At 38.9% G+C, this 22,787-nt stretch overlaps 1 protein-coding gene across 2 annotated transcripts in view; it reads right to left on the reverse strand.

Moving 5' to 3' along the window:
- LOC150079995 (uncharacterized) overlaps window positions 1-22,787 on the reverse strand; it is a 113,199-nt gene that overhangs the window by 61,590 nt on the left and 28,822 nt on the right. For both annotated transcript variants that reach the window (XM_090382343.1, XM_090382342.1), the window contains exon 2: window positions 5,494-5,636. In XM_090382343.1, the coding sequence (XP_090238469.1) occupies window positions 5,494-5,622 (129 nt within the window). In that variant the 5' untranslated portion in view covers window positions 5,623-5,636. The remainder of the gene's footprint in view (window positions 1-5,493; window positions 5,637-22,787) is intronic.

Genomic DNA, 22,787 nt, shown 5'->3' on the forward strand with positions numbered 1-22,787 from the left:
TACAAATTTATTTTTTTAAAAAAAGGAAAACAATGACATTCACTTTTTCCTTAGTTTGCCTCTTCATTTCAGATAGAAAAACAGCAAGGACTTCTTTAGTCATATAAATGGATAAAAGGGTGGTTGAGTGGGAGAAGACAAATAAACATATGAACTGTGTGGTACTACACTTACAGTGGTAGAAAATAAAAAAAAAGACTCGAGAGTAATTATGCAGTCAGGTATGAAATTTTCTGAGCAGTGCAGACAGCATAGAATAGATGTGGAAATTTGCCTTTAGCCAGTGGGTAGTTAATTAGTTAATTGCTGGAACAAACTTTCATCTGTCGTGGAAGTTGATAGCTTAAATAAATTCAAGGAGGAACTGGACAAACGTTTAGAAGGAATGGATGTGTAAAAATTTTTTTTTTTTTTTTTGACTGATGCTACATAAGCTTGCTTTATTACATCACATGCTTGACTACTACTACTATTTCCACTTATCTGTTACATTCGTTATTTGCTTACAAACTGTAAACAAGGGCTGTGCAAATGAGGGATGCATTGGATGTGGTGCAACAGGGCCTCCTGACCTAGGTGGGGGCCCCAATAAAAGGAGCCATCAGTCTCAACATAAAGAAACAATGCCCCTTAACCCCTTTTGCATCTGGGCCCCCAAGTACCTTTGCACAGAACTGCTGTAAACAAATAACAAATGTAACAGATTCCACATAATTCTGACTTGCACTTTACACACAGACCACGACTGATCTGCATGGATAATCTGGATCTGGATAATTGAGTATTATAAATAATATGTTAGTTTTAGGTTAACAGGTTAATTTAAATAGGTTAATTTTATACTGCTGTACAAATTGGAGCAGTGTGACATTAAGGAAAAGTTACTGCTAAAGATAAAGAGATGGTTGAATGGGAGAAGACAGAGAGTGGCAATCACTGGACAAATGCTCTTCATGGACTAACGTTATCAGTGGAGTTCCCAAGGGTTCAGTACTGGGACTATTGTTGTTTACTGTATTTATTAATGATACTGATGAGGGTATATCAGGCTTAGCATCCAAGTCTCCAGATGATACAAAGATTAGCAGGGTGGTTAAGATGGTAGTGATAGAATCACTACCATCATTAACCACCCTGCCAATCACTACTATCATTAACCACCCAACAGAATCTAAAAAAGTTAGGCAGATGAGCTGAGAAATGGCAATTGAAGTTTTAACATTGACAAATGCAAGGTAGTACATATGGTTAGCAGTAATCCCAGATTAGTGTACCAACTGTGTGGTATGACACTCAGGTTAGTGGAGAATGAAAAAGAATTGGGGTAATTGTGCAGTCAGATATTAAGTTCTCCGAGAAGTGCAGACAAGCTAGCTGCCAGGATAGCTCATGTCTTTTTTTAGATGAGGTCTCCATACTTGAACACAATATTCCAGATTTGGTCTCAGAATTGCCTTATACGGTGGGATTTTGACCTCTCTATCTCTATAGGATAAAGTTTGATAAACATCGATAGGACACCATGAGCTTTCCTGGCTGCTTGTTTATACTGTTCAGAAGACTTCATATCTGCCCGTATTGCGACTCCCAGATCCCTCTCCTCCTCCACTGTTTTTAATTCAACCTCACCAAGTGTATAATTTATTTGTAGGTTGCTATTCCAAAGTGTAAGCCCTTGGATTTAGCAGCATTCAAACATAGCTGCCACTTCTCTGACCATCTTTGAAGTTTGCTCAAGTCATCCTGAAGGAGCCAATCTTTATGTCATCTGAAAATTTTGACATCATGCCTTCTCTCCCTTCGATGTCATTTATGAAAATGAGAAACAACAGTGGTTCAAGAACCAATCCTTGAGGGATCCACTCCTGTCTTTACACCAATCTGAAGAATATCCATTAATCACTATCCTCTGCCTTCTGCCCTGCAGCCACCCAGCAATCCATCTTAGAATCTTATCACTAATCCCAGCCTGTTCAAGCTTATACAGTAACCGCTCATGAGGGAGCAAGTCAAATGCTTTGCTAAAATCCAAATAAACTATGTTGAAATTATTTCCTGAATCCAGCTCATGAGTATGTCAAAGTGGCCTACTAAATTAGTTAAGCATGATTTACCCATAACAAAGCCATGTTGTGTGTCCTTCAGAATGCTATATCTAAATGTCCCTACCACTGAAGTCAGACTAACCAGTCTGTAGTTACAAACTTCTCTCCTAAACAGCTTTTATGGAATGGCAATACATTGGCACTTCTCCAAACCAAGGGAATCTCCCCTGAGTCCAAATATGGTTCAATACAGCCCATAGTGCTCTCCCTCAAAACTACAGGTTATATATCATCAACTATGGAAATTATTTTATTTTATTTTATTTTTTAGTTTATAGGAGCATTGGCAACTAAGGCCATATTGCTCCGGGAATATGAGGTGGTCATTCTCTGACCTTTCTGCATCATCCGTATTTGCTGGTCATGAGCTCGAACCCCAGTCTAATCTAGAAGCATGTGCTATGCATTGCCGCTCCTGCCCACTGGCTACGGAGGCACCAACTCTGGAAATGTTATTGGCTTTATGCTCAAAAGTTTTTCTAATAAACTTTTTTAAGGGTCTTTCATCAGTAAAGACAGATGCAAAGTACCTGTTCAATTCATCTGCAACATAAGCTGGGTTAGTATTATTAGTAATGGCCGCATGGTGCAAGAAAGCCTATGGCTTATGCTGCACCAGCCAAAAAAAAAAAAAAAAACCCTGAATAAAACAATGATAAAAAAATATATATATAAAAAAAAATAAATAATAATAATAATAATAATAATAATTAATAAAAGAAAAGGAAATTAAATCTATCATCCTATGCGCTTCCCTCACCCGAAGGTACTATCCAGATGACCTTTGAATTTCCCTAAACTGTCAGCCTCTACCACCCATGTAGGCAACTTGTTCCAGTAATTTATAACTCGCTGGCTAAAATAAAACTTCCTGCAGTCCAATCTAAACATTTCCCCACGTAACTTGAATTTATGTCCCCTAGTTCTAGCATCACTTATAATATTGAAAATTTCATCCTCATTCATTTTACTGATGCCTCTCAGAGCCTTATACACCTCAATCAAATCTCCTCTAAGGTGTCTAGTTTCCAAACTCTGCAACCCACATATTCGAAGTCTTTCTTCATAAGGATGCCCTTTTGCCGATCTCACTAAGCGAGTTACCCGTCTTTGCACCCTTTCACGAAGCTCGATGTCTTTCTTTAGGTGCGGTCTCCATACTTGAACACACTATTCCAAATATAAGGCTTTTGTAACAAAAGCCTTATATAATGGGATTATCACATCCCTATCTCTACTTGAAAAAGTTCGATAGATCATCGATATGACACCATAGGTCTTCCTTGCAACCTGTTTACAATGCTCAGAGAATTTCATGTCTGACCGTATCGTAACACCAAATTCTCTTTCCTCCAGTACTGGGTTTAGTTGAACTCCACCAAGTGAATAAGTTATTTAGGGATTACTGTTTCCCAGGTGTAATACCTTACACTTTGTTGGATTAAAGCATAGCTGCCATTTTTCTGACCATTCCTGAAGTCTCTCTAGGTCTCTCTGAAAAGCTCAGCTTGACAGTGATCATTAACTACTCTACCAATTTTAACATCATCTGCAAATTTAGACATCACGCCCTCTATCCCTTCATCGATGTCGTTTATGAAAATTAAAAACAACAGTGGTACTAATACTGATCCTTGGGGAACCCCACTTCTTACATCAACCCAATCTGAGGAATAGCCATTTATCACAACCCTTTGCCTCCTGCCCTGAAGCCATCCTGCTTTCCATCTAAGGATTTTCCCAGTGATTGCAACCTGTTCCAGCTTATAAAGCAACCGCTCATGTGGGACTGAGTCAAAAGCTTTCCTGAAATCTAAATAAACAATGTCAAAATTATTTCCTATAGACTTTCCCACACCTAGTGCACAAGAATTAGCAGTAGTAGAGGCATATGATTCCAGAAAACAAACTTATATAGCATCAGCCAAAAAAAACCTTCCCATTTCACCTATCCATTTGCTCCAAAACTCTGTCTAGTTCTTCCTTGAATTTAAGCTATAACTTCCACAACAACAGATTGAAGTTTGTTCCAGCAATCAACTACCCACTGGCTAAAGGCAAATTTCCACACATTAATTCTACAACTGTCTTTCCTCAATTGGAATTTATGTCCACTAATCTGAACAAGAGGAAGAATCCAATCAGCATTGAACCTGCTGAAACCATTCAAGGCCTTATGCACCTCAATCAGATCACCTCGCAGTCTCTAGATGCTGCAATTTGCAGAACGTAAGCTTTTCTTGGTAGGAGCGCCCCCCTTGTTTCCCTCAGCAATCTTGTTGCCCTTCCCTGTACTCGTTCCTGCAGCTCTACACCCTTGATAAAATGAGGCCTCCAGACCTGTACGCAGTACTCAAGGCATAGCCTGACCATTGCCGAGAATCACCTCCTATCCCTGCTAGCAAAACTCCTATATATCATTGACAAGACCCCATGATCTGGTGGGGTCTTGAACCATTCTCAGAAACATTCATATCTGGTTGCACAATTACCCCCAGGTCTTTTTCATTCTCTACCAACCTGAGTGTAGTACCACACAGTTGGTACAATATGAATAGCTTCTTTCGGCTGAACTCCAGATTAGGGTACCACGTCCAACATGGCGAGGAAAGATGGTGGTGAATGACAGATGGGTGTGGTTGTAGATCGGAGTGATTGTACAGTCTAGTTCTTTGATTGGGTGATTATTGTGGAGGCATTTTCTTTCTGATTGATTTGTGTCATCAAGGAGAGGGAGTGCTTAGCTTAGGTCGGGGGTTTATCCCCCCCACCTGCTGTTTTTGAATCGGAAAATGAGTTCGCGATCTAAAAACAGTGGCAATTGGGGGTAAAAACACCTTAGGCATATCAACCCAGGAGGGCTGTGGGAAGAGTCACAACTAGTCAATCACTGCTTTTCCACTGTTTTGCTAGCTGCCATGTTGGATGGGGTACCCTAATCTGGAGTTTATCCTTTTTCCTTCCTTGTATTCACATACATGAATAATATTCATACGTTCTTGTATACACATACATGAAAAATTCCTTGTCCCCATTCTTTGCTCTCTTAACCACTGCTTTCTCATACACAGCCTTGGCTTTCCTGACCTTATTTATAATGAATTAAGTGAATTTTTGTTTCCATCCAAAACACTAAAATGCCTTAAGTTTTTTTTTTTTTTTTTTTTTTAAAAAAAGCTTCTAAATTTCAGAACTGCTGAGATGGGTAAGAGAAGGGCAAAGAGATTGGTAGGGTGAACAAAGGGGTGCTCTAACCAAAAAAAGCTGTTAAGCAACTAAAATAAAAGTTAAACTTATGGAATTATACAATTTTGCGACATCACTAATCGTGGCTTGAAAAAACAACATAAATTAATTAATTAATGATAACAAATTCATTTAAACATACCTGAAGATGACATTCTTGGAATTCATTTCCACAGTCTGAGCACTTCACAGGACGCTTTGGACAATTGTGACTCAAGTGTTCGTCGTAATTTTCGGCAACGAGTTCTGTACCACACTTCTCGCAGTTCATGACAACAAATGTTCCTAAAAGAAATCCACAGTGAATAAAGTAACTGTTGGAAAGAAACTAGTAAAATAATGTATGAAAATCAACTTCGGATTATAACCAAATTCAATTCGTACTTCAGTTGGCAATCGAAAAATCTCTAAAAGTCGTTATCATACATAAAAAGTTAAATTCGAAATCGAAACCTTTACTAAGCCAAACAGAGTTATGGCTACTCGTTAAAAGTACAGCTAGCTATTAAATGTTCAGCTTTGTGCGAATAAAAGACGTTTTAAGTTAAAAAACCTTATCAAAGAATCCAGTAGTGATTAAGAGGGTAGAGTCTGCTGATTACTTATCACAAAGTACCGTGATACACACACAATAAAAAAGTTCCCTATAACTCTGCACAATAAGTTCTGATACGTTTTTGAAATTCGACACCTGTGTCTATAATAACGAAAACCGTTACCTGAGTAACTAACTTATCGAATTTCTGAATTAAGTTCGCTTCCTTTACAACGTAACAAATATTCTTAATTAAATCACTCCGCTATATGAGAAAACAAACGCCGTTACTATTTTATGACGTGATACTGATGATGGCCACCAATTACTTTAATCAGAAACCTTCTTATAAAATTTGAATTATAAACTTTGAAGTTAAAGTTTAATTTGAATTTTAATCGATTAAATTAATTCAATTAATGACCAATATTTTAGTGTGCATTTTCATTTAGGTTTCAGCTTTGTAAATTCAGTTATTATTTGTCAATTTTTTTTTTTTTTTTTATATAATGAACGTCGTACATCAACACGGAAAACGTTTTACTTTGCACCAGGGCTTTACGCAGTTTTTCTCTTTACCTACCCCCCCCCCCCCAAGTTAACGCTCAATCAACGATATTTTCAGTTGTTACACTCTTCACAGATTTTAAATATTCTTTATATATGTTAATGACCCCATACCCCCTTGATAACGTAATCTTAAACCCACCCACACAATTAAAACGCTTATGAAGATTAGCCGCCAAACGGATGCCTAATCCCTATTATCTCTCTGAACACTGTCCTTGTGTGTGTGTAGCACAGTTGGCAGAATCGCTGTCATCCCCACACCGGGTGAAAAAGACATGAGTTCGCGTCCCGTCGATGAAAAGAGGAATTTTTTGGGCCTTTTTCACAACGTGGCTGAGTAAGTCAGCCTCAGGAGAGGTTGCACAGTGTTTTCTCCCGAAAACTGGGGCATTTCGTTCAGCAAACAAAAAATAAACCACAGAACACAGGCAATTTACAGATAGATACACTAATACGGCCTTAGTCGCTGACGCTCCTAAAACCCTACAACAACAACTCTCTGAATAACCCTTCCCCCCAAGGAACAAACTATGATTGGCCACAGGAAACCTTACTCTTAGCTTGAGGGTACAATATAGAACATATAATTACTTATATTTGTGAATATTTTTAATCAAATTAATTGCTCTATGACTGTCTTTACACAGTACTTCCTGTACCACTGAAGAAATGGTACAGAAATTAGTGCAAAACGCGTGAACATAATCTGAAAATTCTTTAAGAAATTAAAGGCAGATCACACTCCAAGCAGGTTGAAGTGCTCATTATTTCTCCAATTTGTACATTCTTTATATTTATCATTTAAGGGAAATATGATAGTTTGAGAGGGATAAACGTTCGGCCGAATGTTCGATTAACTGGAAGCGGAAGCTTATTTCCTTTAATTTTTCCATTGTTCCATAACATACGCTTCTGGTGATATTCGAACCCAGAATGGCTAACCTGCCAAGTCCCTCTCTCCTATCAATGTTCCTGCACATTTTCACATGAAACTCGGAACATTTCCACTATCTTTTTTGAGCTCACTTCGATTATCAGGACTTGACAAAGACAAAAGAAATTGTCTTTTACATTCAAAGTTTTCACATCAAAATAGAAAAGCTCAATGGCTTATCATCCTATGATACAGCTGCACCGCAGTTCTAAACTTCCAAAAATGAGAAAATGATGTGAAAAACAAATAATGTTGTGCTAGGGAACCCAAGCTTGTGATAGACCATGCCATTCTTATTTACCTTAAATTAAGGGTAAATAAGAAGAACGATGTTTTTTTTTGTTTTGTTTTTTTTTTCATTTCTTTTGGCATTTCTTCTTCCATTTCTTTTGTAGTGATTCCTTAACAAAGACATATTTATGTTATGGAACACTCACTCTGTACTTACCTTCGTTTGGAATTCTGTCGGCATATGATGTTTTAAATGCCACCTGGACACGAAATAATTATTAATGTTGTACATGGATTCAGTGATACCATGCTACTGAGTCATGGCGCTACCACAATAGCACCAACAAAATAAGAGTAAATAATTTTTGTATTTTTTTTTTTATTTATTACTAATTTTTATTTATTTTGTTTATTATTATGTTTATTTTGTAATAACAGCCGATGCCATAAATGATTAAATGTTATATCGATTAAGTATCAGTAAGTTTAGCTAACAGCAGCTTGTCACTCTAAAACTGACTCCTCACAGCGTAGATACAGCAAATAGCTACAAAACCATGCTTTGGAAGTGTTTTTTAGCTTCATTAGCATGGATAAAAGGGGGTGTCAGAGCAAGCTCCAGTTTCTAGTCTTCTGTGCTTTTATTAACATTTATTCACAAAAAATAAGATAACTTATCAAAATAATAAACCTTTTCATTGCTGTGGATGATAAATTTGAAAATAACTATTAAGCGGACCTCTACCTGTTGTTGCTATTGTTATTAGATTTTAGTGGCATCGGCAACCAAGGCCATGTTGCTCCGTGTATATTGTCTGTAAACTGCGTGTTCTGAAATCAATTTTCTGTTTGCTGGACGAAAAACCAGAGTTTCCTGGAGAATAAACCATGGTACCTTCTCCTGAGAACGACTAACTCAGCGACCCCTCAACTAGTTTGTATATTCAGTCGTTCTGGGAGCTATAACCAGCACAACTAATGTTTTATCAGGCTATTTAAGGTCATTTAAATTAAACCTATCCTCTGATGGAAGCACATTTTAAATGAAACAAATTTAATTAAACCAAATACAAAGAGAACTCCCCTTCATAATCACAAATTTTACACGGTTGTAATCTCGTATCATTTTATCATTATTATTATTATTATTATTATTATTAGCCATATGGTGCAAGGAAGCCTGAGGCTTAAGCTGCACCGGCCAAAAAAAAAAAAAAAAAAAAAAAATTTCCCTATTAACCAGAGAGAGAGAGGTAGAAAGGAATCACCATGAAAGGGAAGAATGATGATATCCAGCACAGGACCCTGGGTGTGCCAAGCCCATATTCACCAGACGTGAGCCCCTGGGGCTATATGATGTTAATCTGGATGTTGGAGAAAGGTTGGTTGGTTAGTTTTATGTGCATCAGCAACTCAGGCCATATTGCACCTTATATAATATGTCTGTAAACTACATGTGTTCTGTAGTTGATTTTCTGTTTGCTGGAGATAAACCAGCGTTACTGGGAAGAAATAATAAAAAAAAAAACACCACTGCTCTAGCCTGAGACGGACTAACCCACACACGTTGTGAAAAAAGGCTCAAAAAATTCTGCGATTCACTGATTCGAACTCAGGTCTTTTCCACATGGTAGGATTATACCAACTGCGTTACCCAGGCCGTTGAGGGGCAGGCAAGAAACTACTTCCTCTTTAGGCACAAAAAATTCGACTTCAGGGGCTCACATCTAGTGAGTATGGGCTTGGTAAACCCAGGGTCCTGAGCTGGATATCATCATTCTTCTCTTTCTTGGTGATTCCTTTCTACCAACTCCTTTAACTCAAGACTTGAAGGAATCTGCAAGGCTTTAGGGGGTAAATTTCTATCAGCATGGCCCACACTTGTAGGTAGAAGGAATTTGTTTTGTAGAGACGGGATACACTTAAACAAAGGTGGTGCAAAGGTTTTTGCCAGTATTATTGAGGATACCTTAAAGGCTCAGGGAAACGGCTAGTTAGGGGGGATGTGGGTAATACTGACACGCGTTTATCTGATAATATTGGTCAATGTAACTCTTGCACATACCTTAAGAGTTCTTATCTGTTACCCCAACTGGACGTATTATCTAGATGTTCTGGGGACAAAGACGTTTCACGTGAGCAGGTAGCTAATATCAGGGAAGAGAGCCTAAAAAACTTCAAGGGTTGTGTTAGGGTTGTTAAATATACAAGAACAGTAAATCTTAATTGTTTATACAGTAACGTTAGAAGTGTCGTCAATAAAATGAGCGAATTCGAACTGGTGGTTAAAACAAGTAACGCGGACATAATAGGGCTTACGGAGACGTGGTGCCACCCGGAAATTGGGGATGATGAGTTTCAGTACGGCTTGTATAATGTATTTAGGAAGGATAGAGTAGATAGAAGGGGTGGTGGGGTAATGCTTCTTATCAGAAGCAGCCTGAGTGCGACGATAGCTTTCCCAGATTCAGACATTTCACATGCTAGTATAGAGTCTGTATGGTGTGAGATAGTTGGAAACAAAGGTACAATGCGAGTAGGCGTAATCTACAGACCAGGTGATTGTGAAGACTATGACAAAAGCCTCTACATGCAAATGGAATGAGCAAGTAAGCGTCAATGCCTTATTATGGGTGATTTCAATTTGCCTCTAATTGATTGGAGTAAATGGGAAGGAAACTCGACATGGGGAACAAAATTTTTAAATCAACTAGATGACTGTTATTTGTATCAACATGTCAGGGAAAGTACTAGAGAAAAGAATATCCTAGACCTCATCATCACACAGGAATCAGATGACATAACAGGGCTGACAGTAGAGGAACCAGTAGCAGGAAGTGATCACGGAGTTCTACGGTGGATGATGACGAGAGAGGTAGCAGAAGTAAAAGGCAAAGGAATGGGTTTTAATTTCAGAAAAGGAAATTACGATGCCTTAAGGTACTACATGGCCTCTATTAACTGGGTAGATATCGCGCAGAGAATGAATACAATTGAACTGTGGTACGCTTTTAAAACATTAATCACAGATGCCTTGAATGCGTATATACCATTAAAAAAATACTCCACGAGAAGGGTTCCAAGTTGGATGAATAGTGAAGTTGCCACATTACTTGAGCAGAAAAAGGTGGCATGGAAACGTTACAGAGCAATAAAATGTACTGAAGCCTATAACAGCTACAAGGTGATGTGTAATAGAGCCACAGAAAAGGTTCGACAGGCAAAGGCAGTTTATGAGAAATCACTAGCAAACAGAGCAAAGAGGGGGGATAAAGAATTCTTCACATATATAAATGCCAAGAAGAGCAGGACAAACCAGATCGGACCTTTACGTAAGGGAAAGGGGATTGTAATAAATACACCAGCTGCCGTTGCAGATGAACTCAACAGTTATTTTGCTTCGATATTTACAAATGAAAAGCCTTTTGTGGCAATGGGAAATTGTGGGAGCGAAGTTAAAAAATATGTAATTAATGATATTGAAATTTCGCAAGATTATTTAATGAAAAAACTTTCAAGCCTACAGACTAGTAAGGCTCCTGGAGTTGATGGAATATACCCTATAATCTGGAGAGAGGCGGCAAGCGAGTGCATTGAACCACTGAGGCTGGTTATGCGAGCATCACTGGACTCTGGGGAGATTCCCTTGGATTGGAAAAGTGCAAATGTATCTCCCATACATAAGGGTGGCTCTAAAAGTGAAGTGGGAAATTATCGACCTGTCAGTCTGACTTCAGTAGTAGGGAAAATCATGGAGGCATTGATCAAGGGCGGAATTCAGGATCATTTGGATCGAATTGAAATTCTCAAGGATACTCAGCATGGTTTTGTAAAGGGAAAATCATGTTTAACAAATCTGGTTCGCTATTTCGAAAGGGTCACTCACGGCTGCATTTAGGGAATAATTTCGACATTGTTTATTTAGATTTCAGCAAAGCTTTTGACTCAGGCCCACATGAGCGGTTGCTTTATAAGCTGGAACAGGTTGGAATCACTGGGAAAATCCTTAGATGGATAGAAGGATGGCTTCAGGGCAGGAGGCAGAGGGTTGTGATAAATGGCTATTCCTCAGATTGGGTTGATGTAAGAAGTGGGGTTCCCCAAGGATCAGTATTAGGACCACTGTTGTTTTTAATTTTCATAAACGACATTGATGAAGGGATAGAGGGCGTGATGTCTAAATTTGCAGATGACGTTAAAATTGGTAGAGTAGTTAATGATCACTGTCAAGCTGAGCTTCTTCAGAGAGACCTAGATAGACTTCAAGAATGGTCAGAAAAATGGCAGCTGTGCTTTAATCCAACAAAGTGTAAGGTATTACACCTGGGAAACAGTAATCCCAAAATAACTTATTCACTTGGTGGAGTTCAACTAAACTCAATACTGGAGGAAAGGGACTTGGGTGTTACGATACGGTCAGACATGAAATTCTCTGAGCATTGTAAACAGGTTGCAAGGAAGGCCCATGGTGTCCTATCGATGATCTATCGAACTTTTGCAAGTAGAGATAGGGACGTGATAATCTCATTATATAAGGCCTATGTTAGACCACACTTGGAATACTGTGTTCAAGTATGGAGACCGCACCTAAAGAAAGACATCGAGCTTCTTGAAAGGGTGCAAAGAAGGGTAACTCGCCTGGTGAGATCGGCAAAAGGGCGTCCTTATGAAGAAAGACTTCGAATATGTGGGTTGCAGAGTTTGGAAACTAGACACCTTAGAGGAGATTTGATTGAGGTGTTTAAGGCTCTGAGAGGCATCAATAAAATGAATGAGGACAAAATTTTCAAGATTATAAATGATGCTAGAACTAGGGGACATAAATTCAAGTTACGCGGGGAAATGTTTAGATTGGACTGCAGGAAGTTTTATTTTAGCCAGCGAGTTATAAATTACTGGAATAAGTTGCCTTCATGGGTGGTAGAGGCCGACAGTTTGGGGAAATTCAAAGGTCATCTGGATAGTACTTTCGGGTAAGGGAAGCGCATAGGATGATAGGATTAATTTCCTTTTTATTTAATTTTTAATTTCATTTTATTATTTTTATTTATTTATTAATTATTATTATTTATTTATTTATTTAATTTTTGTTTTTATCATTGTTTTGTTCGGATTTTTTTTTTTTTTTTTTTTTTTTTTGGCTGGTGCAGCATAAGCCATAGGCTTTCTTGCACCATACGGCCGTTACTAATACTAATACTAATACTAATACCTCTGATTTTTCTCTCTCGCTCTCTCTCTCTCACAGGGTAACTCGAGAATTTTTTTTTTTTGGCTTGTGCAGCATAAGCCTCAGGATTCCTTGCACCATATAACTAATAATAATAATAATAATAATAACATCCACAACTACTGGTACAAGAAGCACCTAGCAGAGTAGTTCACTCGATGATAAGGCACCCGGAGACAATCCCGAAGTTTCTCACTGAAGGAGTCACATATCTGAAGTTTAAAGATGAAGACAGAAGAAACCCGGCGAAATACAGACCAATCACACGCCTCCCAACGATGTACAAGATCCTGACCAGCTGCATAACTAAGAAGATATCAGACCACTTAGAGAGTCAGAACATAATGGCTGAACAGAAGAAAGGATGCAAGCAGAGGAGCAAAGGATGCAAGAAACAATTAACCATAGATGCCGCAGTTATGGAGCAAGCTTTCAAGAAGCACCCAACCTATACACGGCCTACATCGATTACCACAAGGCCTTCGACTCCGTACCTCATAGCTGGCTAATAGAGACCCTGAAGATCTACAAGGTCAATCCGACAGTGACAAACTTCCTAGGAGCAACAATGGCGAAATGGAGTACCACCATTAAGGTCGAGAAAATCACAAACAGGCCAATCCCCATTAAAGAGGAATCTTTCAGGGAGATGCTCTGAGCCCACTATGGTTCTGTCTAGCACTCAATCCGCTATCAACCATGCTCAACGGCAGCAAGTATGGCTATCACCTCAAAGAAGGAAAAAAGAACCTGCACACCCAAACCTATCTAATGTACATGGATGACATGAAACTCTACGCGGCAACTGAGAAGCAACTCCAGCAACTACACCGGATCACCGAAGAATTCACCAAGGACATCAGGATGGAATTTGGTCTAGAAAAATGCAAGACCCACACACTGCACCAGGGAAAATTAGTTGGCCGAAACTACCAGCTGCTGACTGGTAAAGAGATCGACTATGACAGAAGGAGAGACCTTCAAATTCCTAGGGATGATGCAGGCTCAGCAGTTGGACCACAAGGATATCAAGAAGTGCCTGACCGAAAAATATTATCAGAGACTCAGAAGCCTGCTGAAAGCAAAATTGAACGGAGGGAACACAGTTAAATCCATAAACACCTATGCAGCTCCAGTAATAACATACACATTCGGGGTCATAGATTGGACTAACACCGAGCTAGAAGATATCATGCGAAAGACAAGGACAATGATGACCAAGAATTGCCAAAACCCCCCAAAGTCAGCAGTGGAGAGAATAACAATCCCTCGGAAAGAGGGAGGAAGGGGCCTGATAGACCTGATAGAACAGCAAAAAACAGCAATAGTTAACCTGAAAGATTACTTCGAGAACAACAGAGCACCACTCCACCAGGCCATAAGGAAGATAAATAAGTGGTATACCCCACTCGACATAAGAGCGAAAACTCCTCCCGCCCAAACGGTACAAGAAACGAATATAGAAAGATGGGCAAAGAAGACACTCCATAGCAGACACTACAATGACCTCCATCAAGATCACATCGATAACATTGCTTCTAATGCATGGCTTACAAGCGGGACGCTCTTTCCCGAGACTGAAGGATTCATGCTGGCCATCCAAGACCAGGTAATCAACACCAGAAACTATAGAAAATACATCTCAAAGGAGCCTGGAATGTCAGATGACACATGTCGACAATGCCACCTGGCCTCAGAAATGATCCAACACATCACCGCGGGGTGTAAGGTGATCACCCAGACTGAGTACACTCATAGACACGACCAGGTAGCCAGGATAATACATCAGAAGCTAGCGAGGAAATACCAGTTGACCAAAGAAAGTGTACCATACTACAGGTACGAACCCCAGGCAGTACTAGAAACCCGAACCCACAAGCTGTACTGGGACTGCGCTATAATAACAGATAAGACCATTCCGCACAACAGACCGGACATAACCCTTGTGGACAAGAAGGAAAAGGCTACCTGTCTGATTGACAAAGCAGTACCCAACACTGGCAACCTGCAGAAAACCCATGGGAAAAAAATCAGGAAGTACACGAACCTAAGACAGGAGATCAAAGAGATGTGGCATATGCAACAAGTAATGATCATCCCGATCATCGTGTCAACTACAGGTATGGTTCCAAAGACCCTACATAACAGCCTGGCAGCAATAGGTCTCCCAGCGAAAATCTACAAGGAACTCACAAGACATAACAACAACAACAACAACCCTGTGTACTTGGTAGCAATACCGTCACGAGGTGGAACTCCCAATCAGGGAGAAATAATATAAGAGCAATAATAATAATATCTTGGAAATTAATCATACATCTTGGAAAATTATTTCAATATTAGAGGCAATGGGCTACGAATATTGAAATAATTTTCCAAGATGTATGAATCTTGGAAAAAAAAACGCCTACTGGTTACTCACCGAAACTTTCAATACAAATGCTTGGTCACCCATAGAGTACCACAGACACGGGGGTCCACAGAAAATTTTCCGGGGGGAGGGGGCAAAGCTTGGAGACAATTATTATATCAATAAATTTTTATTTAATTAAACAAGTAGATTATAGAATACAGTATTGCATCAATACAAAAAACACATACATAATGTATATAAATTTACAATATAAAGGAAACAAGAATTAATATATTTTTATATATATCAGTTTTTTTAGTTAATTATAATACCAACTAGATAAATTGGAGAATTTAGTATAAAAGTATTAGGGATGCAAACTATACTTATTTCTGTTTGACATTTGCCATATAGCAAATGGCAAACAGAAACAGATAGCTTCAGCTAATTATTGATGGGATATATTGAGTGGAGCTGGCCTTAACGTTCCATTCAATGTATCCATATATCTATAATTAGCTATATTATCATTTTAATTTTACTATTTTATATTATTTTATTTTATGTGTTTATTTATAGGGTACAACAAAGAAGTCCAACTTAGGTTACCTAAACTTGGCCCTTTGAACTAATGAGTATAGTTTGCACTCCTAATACATTTATGCTAAATTCTACAATTTATCTAGTTGGTATTACAATTAACTAAAAAAATTGTTATATACAGACAGATGTAATGTACAATCATAAATTTGATGGCATTAATCTGTTCTGTCACTCTTTCTCCTTTTCTATTTCTTATATTCTTTTATATAACTTCATATATATATAGATAATAATTATTTCAAAAATCACGCATCGTATAAGAATTGAATTCTCCGTCAATCGCTTGCAAACCTATTGATGACATTTTCAATAAATTTCTTCTTTACCGCTTCCTCTTCTAGTTTCTTCCTGTGCACACTAATCATACATAAACCTTATAGGCGAGTTTCTGAGACAGTGGACACCTTAACCTTGTTTTCACACGTCTCAAGGTGCTGAAACTTCTTTCACTGGTACAGGTCGTAACAGGTAATGTCATATCAATAGTTATTGCCGAATTAATAGAAGGGAAATAGTCGCAATGTTCCAAAACTTTGGAATGTCAGTCGATGAACCAAAAACAGGAACTCTGTTTTATTGCTGCAATAGATGAAACACGTGTTCTATGGTTACACCGCCGAGGGCCGAAGCCGGCCAACCCGTAATAAAATTTTAAGGCAGACAAAGCGTCCCATGGTCGAGGGTGTAAGGTTACATATCTCGATCACTTTTACGATTATAATTTGTGGAATTTTTTACTCTATCCCAGGGAGGGGCAAGTTCCCCGTTTGCCCCCCTCTGCGGACGCCCATGACCACAGAGGAACTCTTCCCCTTGCTCTTCACTGCAGCTCTTGAACCTTTGCTTCCAAACAGAATTTTTTTTTCTGATGCAGATGATATAAAGCTCTGTATAACACATCTAAACCTAATAAAGTACCAGCCATTAATCGGAAAACAACTAGAAAGATATCTAGCATCAGTCAGAGTGGAACTTAATCATCTAAGTCAGTTCAAATGAATTTTACGAATAAGAGGTCAAAGAGCAACATCGAAATTTATATCGCAGATGAGGTAATGTGTAAGGTCATCACAAGCTCTTAGGAATACATAACCCTCAGATGATTATAAGATTATTTGTCCCACACTATTATGTGTCTCCATCATCTGGTCCTCAGTTTTCACAACCCACTTCAACAAATTCTTAGTTTAAAATATTGACTCCTTAAATGGCTAAACAGAAGAATTGGGGGAAAAAAAAAAATCCTAGTTCTACAGGGTGTCTCAAAAATACACGGCATAACTTCAGGAATGAGTTCCTCATATGTAGACAATAAAAATATTTTATATCAACATAGTTCCGGAAATGCTTGGTTTCCGAGTTTTGAAAAGTCTGTCTATGACACTTAACTGTTCACAACACCTTATAGTAACTGTTCAAAATGTCAACCTTCTGCCTGAATAGAAGTCTCACATCGACGTCTCATGGACTCGCGAAGACGATGCCAAATTCCTGGCATGTTTCGTATTGTCTCACAACTTGCCACAATTCGATTGCGGAGAGTTTCCACATTAGCTACCGGAGTCGAATACACCAATGACTTTAAATGCCCCCACAAGAAGAAATCTAGTGGGTTTAAATCAGCTGAGAGTGGAGGCCAGGCAGTTGGTCCACCCCTCTACTTCAGGAGTCGAAGATCTTTGTCGTCCTCTGTCGGCAGCACGAGGCGTGAAGGTCCTATGTTCACAAAGGCGGCGATGGATACCTTCAAACGTTTTCCTGTCTGGACATCTTCGTTCTGGAAACCTTTCGTGGTACAAACGACGAACCTCCAGAGCATTGCCGTCCGCAAAACCGTACATAAAGTGCATATCCGCTTGCTCCTGATTTGAGTACATGGTCGGAATGGAAAACCACCATATTCTGTCAGTTCCTTGTCATGAAGTAAATCATCTGCGGGAGATAAGACTCCGGTTAATAACTCGGGAACCAAGCATTTCCGGAACTATGTTGATATAAAATATTTTTATTGTCTGCATATGAGGAACTCATTCCTGAAGTTATGCCATGTATTTTTGAGACACCCTGTATATCTCCCATTTCTATTTCTGTATTTAAATCCACAATTTATGCCTTGGAAATAACAGATTATAGTTCAAAACATCCAAACACTGGAAAAAAATTCCCATAGAAGCGACGATATTATTAGAATATCTAGAACAGCAGGATGGGCTCCGGTTGGTCTAGATAATCTAACTCTAAAAGTACAGTATTATGCTTCTGGAAAACAAGCGAACTTGTCAACGGATTACCACACGTGATCTGAACAAGTTATATAAACTAAAATCGGAAAAACTACAGTAAACCATGTTGATACAGCTATGGGATTCGCTACCAGAGGAACACAATATATAAGATTATAAGATCACAAGAAATCCTACTGCTGAAGATTTCCTCATGGTTCATAATGCAAGTGACTATTAAAGCTTTTGATAACAGAACGTTGCATCTGATTATAGGTCAATTTATATTATGATATGAGCTTGTAGCTGTAGGCGAATAATTAATCATAATGTAAATAATTCATTAAAACATGGATCAACCTAACAGCTGAGTGTCAATAAGTGGTCAACCACATTTATTGGTTCGTATGCAAATTACTGCAATGCGATTTTAAGGTTTCATCATAATCATTAAAATAACGGTCTACTTTTGTTAACATTTCGTACATAGTTTGGAGTGAAATTTTTGCATCTAAATGCTGAAAATAAAATTCTTCTTTATATTTTGCAGATGATACAAAGGTTGGCAGGGATGTTAATGACAGTAATGGCAGTGTGCTACTGCAACAGGATCTAGATAATTTGGGTAGATGTGCTAAGAAGTGGCAACTGAAGTTTAACCTTGACAAATGCAAAGTACTGCATATGGGTAGAAGTGACCCCAGAGAAACGTACCAACGCCTTGAGTACTGCGTACAGGTCTGGAGGCCTCATTTTAGGAAGGATGTAGATTTGTTTGAGCGTGTACAGAGAAGGGCGACAAAATTGGTGAGGGGACTGAAGGGATCCTCTTACCAAGAGAGGCTTAAGTTCTGCAAATTTCAGTGGCTGGAGACTAGGCACTTGCGCGGTGATCTGATTGAGGTGTATAAGGCCTTGAATGGGTTGAGCACGCTGAATTCTGATGGGATCCTTCCACTTGTTCAGATTACGAACCTAAGGGGGCATAAATTCAAATTAAGAAAGGACAGATGTAGAATATATGTGGGAAAATTTGCCTTTAGCCAGCGGGTGGTTAATTGCTAGGGAACAAACTTCCATCTGTCGTTGTGGAAGTTGATGGGTTGAATAAATTTAAGGAGGAACTGGACAAGCATTTGGAGGGAATGGTGTTTTTTTTTTGTTTTTTTTTTTTTTGGCTGATGCTGCATAAGCTCATACACTTGCTTTCTTGCATCACATGCCACTACTAATACTACTACTACTACTATTTTTACTTTTGACCCACAACTGGTTCAAAATCGAAAAAAAAAATAAATAATAATTCTTTATGCGACTTCTTCTTAAAAGGAATGTTGTGGGAAATTCACCATCTAAACCAAAATCATTGGTTAGGTTAGATTAGGTTATATTAGTTTAATTTCATTACCAACTGAATGAGACAGTATATGATCCCCAAAATCTTTCAATGATAGCAGTTGCCCACCATGTGTGTTGAATTGTCATTGTAACATCAGCTAACATTGGTGCAGCCAATAATGTTTGCATTTGTACACCTTCAAAAATACGTGTTTCATGGTTGCATGCAGCAGCAGCCGAAGGGTGAAGGGTGAAAAGCAGAGCTTCATTTTGTTAGCATTGGAATGTCCCTTCAAGAAGCTGAAATTAGTATCTTAATGCAGTTAGAACTAGTTGAGTTGTCAGCAAGAATACTATAATATCATAATTGTTGTTGAGCTACATCTGAACCAGGTTGTCCCATGTGGTCTCTCATATTAATATCAACACATCGATAGTTCGCATATCAATGCCTGGTTCTCATAGGTTCTCATAGCATAGGTTCTCATCAATCCATTCATCTATAGCATATCCTGATTATTAATTGCGACGATACTAATGTTCTTCTGTGTCCACAGGAGAAGATAATTTTATTCCTAACACTGGTGTGAAAAGTTTCTGTTGGGGTTGTCTACATTTAGCTAAGCTAAGTTGCTTTAGACAAAGGACATACCATCATGCCACTACCAAGCCATATTCTAACATAAACCATATTCAAACACACACTATATAATTTTCTCTGCCCCTGATTATTGTGATTGATAACGCCTTATGACATTAACAAACAGAGGATCAAACAGAGGAACCCTCCAATAGTTAGAAGGTAGAAGAAATAAAGCAAGACTAAAGGAAATAGAAGTGAGAAGTGGATTGATTTCTCATGCTATGAGAAATAATCCCATGGAGGATCTCATCCTAGAAGCTAGGATCAGCAAGATTTCTTGAGATATAATTATGTCGAATATCTTGTAGACATAATTATTGGAATATCCGTTCAAGAAGCTGAAATTGGTCTCTTAATGCAGTTAGAACTAGTTGAGTTTTCAACAAGAACACTACAATATCATCATTGTTAGTTTGTACTAATTATTTATTGCTCCAGGCACTTCCTCGGAGAAAAAAGTTTTTTTTTTTTTTTTTTTATTATTATTATCCCAATTACTCCAATTACATTACAGGAGCACGTTCAATGTCCAGCAGGGTATATTTGGTTACAATGAGTATCCAATCATCATTAACTCCTGATGAAATTATCCGAAATTAGCAAGTCTAAGCTCCTCTCTTCTTTTAAAAGCACATGGGGCTTATCTGTTCAGTGCTATAAATGCTGGTTGAGATCGGATAAGCGCAGGTTTATTTTCCATTGTGAAGGTATCTGCGACAAGTTGGAGTTCACGCCTGTAGTCTTGATAATATTGACAATCGAAAATAATGTGGTCGATACTCTCTTCCTGTACACAGAGACAAAGTGGGGTAGGAGACAATCCTAATTTGAATAATTTGCTATTAATACTTCCGTGGCCAGCAAGTAAAAATATACCATGCAATCCAGGCGCAAATCACAAAGATTCTCTCTTCCTAAACTCCTTCACCGATGATAAAAACTCTCTGGTCTCGGCGTCAAGTTCCCAAGATGACCAGTCTCTTTGTCATTTATCTACATAAATAGAACGAAGCCTTCTTTTCTCAGATGTTAAAGAAGCATCTAGGTCAAGTTGCAAATCATCCAAAGTAACATGTAATTTCTTCAGGTGATACATCATAGGCCCGACGTAGCCGAGTGGTCAGGAGCGAGAGTGCAATAGCACGCGCTCTTTGAGTGGACCGGGGTTCAAGCCCGTGACTACTAAATACGATTAATGTTTGTACTGATGATTTATTGTAAACTCCAGTGATCCTGTAACAAGAACATATACCCGTATTGTATTTCATAGTGTAGATTAATTTTCCCAATAATATCTGCAAAGCCACGCCCATGACATCATCAGGAGAGCAGCACGCTGGGCCTACAGAAGCTGTTTCATAACTGCAGACTTGTTGACCCTATGTCCCCACGTTCTAGCTGCATAAGCAATGATAGGTAAAAAAAAAAAGCAATTATAGTATAACCTGTTACCTATCTCTGTCAGGATAAGAAAGACTTACACTTCTCTTTCACATACAATGGCGGACAAAAAAACTGCATCACCTTAAAAAAAAGTAAAATTTGTAGTGAAACGTATAAGATATTGTTTGATTACAGTCATTTTGTTTGTCGCAAAGCAAAGGTATTGCTTCAGATAACGCTTTTATTGCATCAGACAGTAATTGCTAGGTATTGCACCAGCCGTTTGGCGCCTCCGTAGCCAGGTGGGCAGGAGCAGCAGTGCGTAGCATACGCTCCTTGATTAGACTGGGGTTCGAGCCCGTGACCACTAAATACGGAGGATGCGGAAAGGTCAGGGAATGACCACCGCATATTCCTGGAGCAATATGGTCTTAGTTGCTAATGCTCCTAAAAACCAAACAACAACAACAACCAGCCGTTTCTATAAATACAGTGTTGGAAGGGTATACACGCTCATTAGTATCCCTTTTTGCGGAGGTGTCAGCATGGCTCCATATTTTCAGTTGACACCAAGAAAAACAAGTGTAGCTGTTGCTCTGTCCCAGGAAGGGCTTTCTACGCGTGCTATCACTGATAAAATAGGCTGCCACCAGTCAACAGTATCCCGGTGATGTGAAGGGAAGACCTGGATCACGACGTAAGAGAGTGACTACGCCTTCCCAAGATCGATATTTGAAACGGTTTTATCTTCGTAATCGCCATGCTAGTGCTCCTGATCTAAAACTGGTCTTTGAGATGACCTCTAGTGTTGAAACAAGTGCACCAACTATCCAAAGACGAATGTGATCTGCATGCCCAAGAAGAAGCCTTTGTTGACCCAACAAATGAGAAAGACGCGACTTGCTTGGGCTAAAACGCATGTTTCATGGACAAAAGAGCAATGGGACACTGTCATCTTTTCTGACGAATTTGAAATTCAACCTGCATGGCTCGGATGGGAAGCGATATGTCAGAAGATGAAAATCGGAGGCACACCATCCTGACCGCATAACACCTACTGTAAAGTCCCCCGCCCGCCGGTCAGTTGGTCTGGGGATGCATAACAGGCAAAGGGGTTGGGCGAATGAAGTTTATTAACGGAACGGTGAATGCAGAAACCTACACTGATATCTTGGAAGAGTGACTGAAACCCGTTATTAAGGATCACTACACAGACGTCCAAAACTGCATTTTTCAACAGGACTCAGCGCCTTGCCACGCAGCAAAATTCGTAAGTTTTATGCTATTTAGATTTAATGATGAGTTTGTCTTCTTGTCTCACAAGGCTTAACATATAAACAATGTTTTCCCTCGTTTTTCTCCTTTAAAGTGCAGTCATACCTCAGAAATTCTGG

Source organism: Mastigoproctus giganteus, chromosome 10, assembly GCF_048544385.1.
Source record: "Mastigoproctus giganteus isolate SK-2022 chromosome 10, ASM4854438v1, whole genome shotgun sequence".
NCBI classification, from domain to species: Eukaryota; Metazoa; Arthropoda; class Arachnida; order Uropygi; family Thelyphonidae; genus Mastigoproctus; species Mastigoproctus giganteus.